Raw genomic sequence first — 6,040 nt, forward strand, 5'->3', positions numbered from 1 at the left:
AATAAGATAGTCGTTGTCTTTTAAAGAAATTAAAATCTTAAGTCATGGTATAAATCTCGTTCACAACAGTTTCAGGTTGCATTTCTGCACGTAGATTTTCAACAGTTTGGTAAACTGGATCAGGGTCCAAATCTCCACCACAATCTCTTGCTTCGTGTGTGTTGGTTGATGGAGCGACAGTTGCATTGTTGCCACGGGCGTCAATGTTTCTTCCTTTTTTGTATCTGTGAATAGTAGTAATACGTGGTGACACAGTCTACATGGAATATATCATAGCTACCATATTTTAAGGCGCGCTTTGAATACTTTTTCCTCAAACATCGACTATGCGCCTTATAAGGCAATGCGCCTGAGGTAAATATCAGATAGTGGTTTATGAATCCGACTAAAAAGGTACGAATCACAGGTATCGGTGACTAAAAAGGTAGGTATCAGTAGTAAATGACTAAAAAGGTAGGGTTAGGGTTACTGATAATAATGACAATGGCAATAATATAGATTCCGTTTCTATGGACAAAATCATAAGTTGTTATTTTAAGAGTCGAACAAAATGAACAGAAAAAAATAATTCAATTTAACACTAAAATGTATATTATTACTATGTAGAGAATCGTAAGGTATAAATTTCGGTACTCCCGTTGTGTGTGTACCAGGTTAGGGTTGGGCCATAATTTGATTCCGATTGTCCTTATATCAGTTCTATTACGAGTTCGGGGACTGTCTCTGTTAGCCAAGTGAATATCCCCCTGTCCATAGGTTTCAGTTAGTTATCTACATACTGGTACACACATTTCTTGAGTTTCTCCACATATGTTGCGGTGTCTCGAAAATGTCGTGTCCCAATTTTTCCAACTCGCCCCACGTGGGATAAGTGAAACACGACATTTTTGAGACAACTGTTGTATTATAACCGACTGACCTCAGAGCAACAGCAATCAGCACCAATGCTTCCAATGCAGAAATCATTCCAAAGGTAATTGCAGCCCCAACTGCGCCAAGGTTTTGTTGATCCGCTGTTGTAGTTGAGTTGCATAAAAAGGTATGAAAAATAAAATATTTAAAAATATAAAGCATATAGATAAAGACCGGGGGTTACTGGCATTAAAAGTGGTCTTACCACAAGATCAGTAAGTCTCAACTTTTTTTTTTCGTGGGCCACTTTTGGTGCACAAAAAAAGCCGGGGCCCATTAACTTTTTCATGAGAGGGAAGATACAAGAAAATTCTTTTCGCAACGATAGAAACTTTGATACTCCCGAAGTTTGTGAACCACGATGGCGGACGTTTGAACGTAGTATATGTACCAGGTCAGGGTTTGGCCATAATTTCAGGTATAAATACTACGAGAGTTACTTGGCTAGTCCCCGAACTCGTAATATAACTAAAATAAGGAAATTTGGAATAAAGTTGTGACCTAACCTGGTAGACATACTAGGTTCCGGTGTCCACCATCTTGGTTCACATACTTCGGGAGCGCCAAATTGAGTACTAACACCCAAAGCCAAAATGCAGCAGCATGAATCATTTCAAATCATCAATAACAATAGGCTCATCTGGAAATGTTTATGTGGCCCAAAAATCGGCCACAGTCGAATGGTTGAGAACCGGTTATGGGCAGATGGGTGTAGAAAGCAAAGCTAGGAGTATATAACTTTTTCGTACTATAGGGCTGGGTTCTTCGAATCGAATCGTGAATAATTCGAATCAATTCAAACAAAAATTTCGAATCTTCGTCATCTTGTTTTTTATTTGGACGCTTAAGGTTGAGGAAAAATTGTAGTAAAGCAATATTTTTGAAATACAATTATGACGTATGACTCGTTTCTTATTAGCCATTTATTGAAATGTGTTTTTTATTGTGTTTAAACACTCAGCGAACTGTCTGAGTGATAGATCCAATGTTTTCAGTAATTTGGGCCTTGAGTTATACAATTACATATCTTTTAAGTATTCGACATTCGATTCGAAAAACTCATTCGATTCGATTCTGAAATCATCAAGTATTCGAAAATGCAGAGCCCTAAGTGTTACTTGGTATATAACAGACTGCTATTCACAGAAGGATGCTACGTGTTAAGTCATCGAAGGCTGAATTATTAAACATTTAGAATTAAATTGCCACGTGTGAAGATTGCTCGTACCTTCACATTTAATGTATTCATATTCAATTGAAAAATTCCATTTCCTCGATCGTCTGCTGTTCTTCCTCGAAGGCTTGTACTCGATTTTGACATCGTCTCCTATATCCCCATAATGATGCCAAACTGATGTACACGGCGTCAATGTTTCTCCGGATACGGAACAGTCACTCCTTTGGGGATGATAAATATGGCAATCACCGGTCGAATTATCTGCCAAGTTTCCGCCTGCGGGATAATAGGATAGAATTTACATATTTATCCCGGGGGAGACGAAAGCCGATAAGACGGCTTAACCATATGGCGAACCACGGCCTCTCGTCCGGTCAGGCAATCTTCTCGCACATACCTACCTCCGCATGGGACTCGAACCTGCGAACCCACGCAGAGTAATCAGAGGTGGCGTGGCGGGGGTATTCCTGACGCTTAGAGCGATGAGTAACATCGCAGCGCCGCGTAAATTTCTCAGTAGCTGTTTTCTAAGTTTCAATTATCGTATTTCAAGGACCATAGGGTGCATTGTCAATAAATTGCTTACATTGGGATTTCATTCATATATAAGGCGCATCAGGCTACACGACACAACGAGTTTTAAAGCAATACCCGTATTGTTTTTGAGTGCACTGCCCGATCCATACATTGGACCCATACCGCACAAAATCAATTTTTGAGAAAATTTAACTATTCATTTAAAGAGCGCTTATAGTATGTAAAATACGACCAGATAGTTAAAAGAGTTACCTAAAATTAAGATAAAATTTTTCGTCATGGCAACGTTAAAAAAGTAACTGTTAAAAAGCGTCAGCCGTCAAATATTTAAATGGTATTTAACCGCAATTCAATATTGTTAAAAGGTGTCAGTCGTTAAATGTTTTAAGTAGCATTTAAATTACTTCTCTTAATTTTGCGTTACTTTTTTAACACCCCGATATAATCTACGAACTTAGTAGTCAAGAGCGGAAATCAAATGTTCCCAATGCCTTCAACAGCACAGTGGCTGCATATCTATTTATGGCCGCTTGCCTTCTTCGGTGAAAGTGTGAAACAACCCATGAGAATCTCAGTTACATATCCATATTTTTCTAGTGCACACACTTTCGTGATTTAAGAAAATTATTAATATACTGTATATAGGGAGTCCATGAAGTCCTTTTTTTTTTTTTAATTGCAAAGGAAATTTATCGATACCATTTATTGTTTCGGCCCTCGAAGTTGTATTAAATGAAGTAAAAATACTTACAAACAATTACTGATTAAAAAACAGCAAACCTGGTAAAGATATGTTGAGAACTGACTTTCTAAAAAATTGAAACTGTAAGTGACTTTAAGGACACTTTGTATTTTATACGCTTACCCCCAACAGAGATGAGGCCTGCTGATTTGTAATTTGTGTCATTCGTCCAATATCCCAAATTTAGTTCCACCATCTGTATAACGAGCGAATGAGTTTTCCCATATTGTGTGTGTGGAAGAATCCATTCAGCACAATCATAATCCCCTTCAGCATTCTTATCGGGTCTGTCAATCTGGCCAGAAATTGTTTCACGCTGTTTCTTCATGCAGATGGCACATACACCGTCGCTCAATAAATAGCCTGAAAAAAGTGTATATCCTTTTCAGAACAAATATCAATTTTGCTTGAAGTTACTAGCGACGAGAAACTTTCGTGTGACTGAGCGTGAGACGTTCGTGTTTTTTTTAAAACATTTTATCATTATCCCAATTCTATCCTATGGAAACCAATAAAAAGTGTTAACGAAACGCACTTCAATATTTGCAATGACAATAATTAACTTGACATTGGTAACACCACTGTATTGATATCAGAATGTTTTATGTTGCAAAAATAGGAATTTGGATACTTCTTACTTACCAACCATGCCAAGCAAAAGGTATGCGTAGTCCATTATGTCTCTCGTCTTTGTTTCTTCTTATTGCTCTCAAAAATCATCTCTATATTGAGCCAAATAATAATTGGACAGCCTTGCTATCGACTATACCAAATTGCCAGTCGTTTTATCTAAAAAAAAAAAATTAATGTAACAAAGATGAGGGTTATAAACAAAAGACTACATTTCTTTTCATAAGTCAGACGATTTTATTCGAATCTCGTTTCAAAACGCAAATTATCATCGTTTTTGTAGTCTCTAGTTTCTATCAAGTTTTGTCGTACTCTTGGAGAAACAGATTCATAATCTAACGGCATTGCCCATATTTTTTGTTGTCAGATATTGGCGCTCCAGAACTGTGTGTGAGTAATTCACGAGTCTTTCTGCACACTAATACGATTATATTTCTCTTTTTTAACTGACTTGTTAAATCTATCGGCGCCCAGAAGTGTGTGTACCAATAGTGAGCTACCTAATTTTGTTCGCCTTCTTTACATCAAGTTGTGTAATTGGATTGAAACCTATGGGCAAGGGGTATATTCACTTGGCTAAAACAGACAGTCTCCGAACTCGTAATAGAACTAAAATAAGGAAAATCGGAATAAAATTATGGCCCAACCCTAACCTGGTACACGCACTACGGGAGTACCCACGTAGTTGTGAATTATTACTTTAACCCCTGTCCCACATCTTCCCATCGTAATCATGCTAAACAGGTTCACACATTCTTTAGGTTTTTCGACTGTAGAAATACTGAAGCCCGCAATTTTTTTTCAGTCAACACAAACGTACCTGCTTGCACCAGCAGTAACATTGGCTGAATAACAAGGAAATAAAAACGTAATGGAAATTATGCCCAGCAAAAGATAGACTTTGGTAGAGATGCGTTCCAGGTATACGGGGTAATTCACATTGTCATTCAAATGACTGAATGGTAAGGGTTACGCATGGTTGTGCCATATGCGGTGAGTATATAATTCTACTATTTCCCGATCGAGTATCCCCGGAAGCTCTCTTCTGTGTGGTGTTGATGTTGTGTATACTAACGCTATAATTATGAGGATTTGATAATTAAGGCCTTGCTTGGGATACCGATGTAGCCCAGATATGATGCTGATCAGACATGACCGTTTTCAAGTTATAAACAATTACTATTTGTAGGGAACGGCAATATTGTTTTTAGTCCCTTTAGGTACTGTATATATTTTGTATAGTACTTAAATTTTAGTAGTATTTTATGTCAATTCTTCATATTTAAGTCTGTATTTTACCATCTGATTCGAAGTGTTTCTGTAAATTCATCATCATTCACTGATAATTTAAATCAGGGGTGTGCAACCTGCGGACCAAATGCGGCCCACAAGAAAAATTGAGCGGCCCGCAAAGAAGAGCAAATTTTGAATGGTGTACGGCCCGCGAAACGAGTTTTAATTTAATCTAGTACGTGCGACAAATTGGAATCTATTTGTATTGCAAAGCCTTCAAATTATTGTTAACAGCTAGCTTGTGCGAACAACAAATGTCATATAATCAATAACCAAAATTTTTGTGCCTGCAACTACTACGAAGCTTATGTTAATAAAGGTTGCACACCCCTGATTTAAATATTTGTAGGAAACAGATCCATGCTTTATTCAATCAGATAACTATTTGGTAATCTATCATTACAGGTTATGCGCCGTAAACAAATTGCAAGTGTCTTCTATGACCAGAACTAGCGGGCCGATGTCTGACGTTTTTATAAGTTGCTAGTCGTGTCTACAAACTGCCCAATGCTGGAATTTGGAAGTCAAAACTCATGTTCGTATTTATAGGAGTATTTAAGTCGAAATTGTAAACTTCGAATTGGAGCAAAGAGTTGTGTCAGGAGTCAAAAATTTTTAACCCTGTCCGGTGCCAATTTTGTAACAGCGCGGAATCGAAGGTAGAATTTCTCTGGCTTCGCAAAATGATACATTCATAACACGCCTCGTCAGGGCCAGGGCTGGGCATTTGGAATCGAATAGTAAATTAT

The 6,040-nt window shown here is 37.7% G+C and overlaps 1 protein-coding gene across 1 annotated transcript; it reads right to left on the reverse strand.

Moving 5' to 3' along the window:
* On the reverse strand, positions 1-4,870 carry LOC120331973 (uncharacterized). The gene is made up of 6 exons (XM_078113450.1): positions 4,819-4,870; positions 4,011-4,157; positions 3,492-3,731; positions 2,141-2,365; positions 920-1,013; positions 1-224 (listed from the first exon to the last, which is right to left on the reverse strand). The coding sequence occupies exons 2-6, from the start codon at positions 4,042-4,044 to the stop codon at positions 38-40; spliced, it is 780 nt and encodes a 259-aa protein (XP_077969576.1). The 5' UTR covers positions 4,045-4,157; positions 4,819-4,870; the 3' UTR covers positions 1-37.
* Between the last annotated feature and the right edge of the window lie 1,170 nt (positions 4,871-6,040).

This window comes from Styela clava, chromosome 6 (assembly GCF_964204865.1).
Source record: "Styela clava chromosome 6, kaStyClav1.hap1.2, whole genome shotgun sequence".
In the NCBI taxonomy this organism is placed as follows: domain Eukaryota; kingdom Metazoa; phylum Chordata; class Ascidiacea; order Stolidobranchia; family Styelidae; genus Styela; species Styela clava.

Excerpts from the sequence above, each read along its gene's own strand:
- LOC120331973 (XM_078113450.1), bottom strand. The coding sequence starts at position 4,044 with ATGGACTACGCATACCTTTTGCTTGGCATGGTTG. Across the intron at positions 3,732-4,010 it reads CCTTTTGCTTGGCATGGTTG|GCTATTTATTGAGCGACGGT; the intron begins GTAAGTAAGAAG and ends CACTTTTTTCAG. Across the intron at positions 1,014-2,140 it reads TGAATACATTAAATGTGAAG|CGGATCAACAAAACCTTGGC; the intron begins GTACGAGCAATC and ends CAACTACAACAG.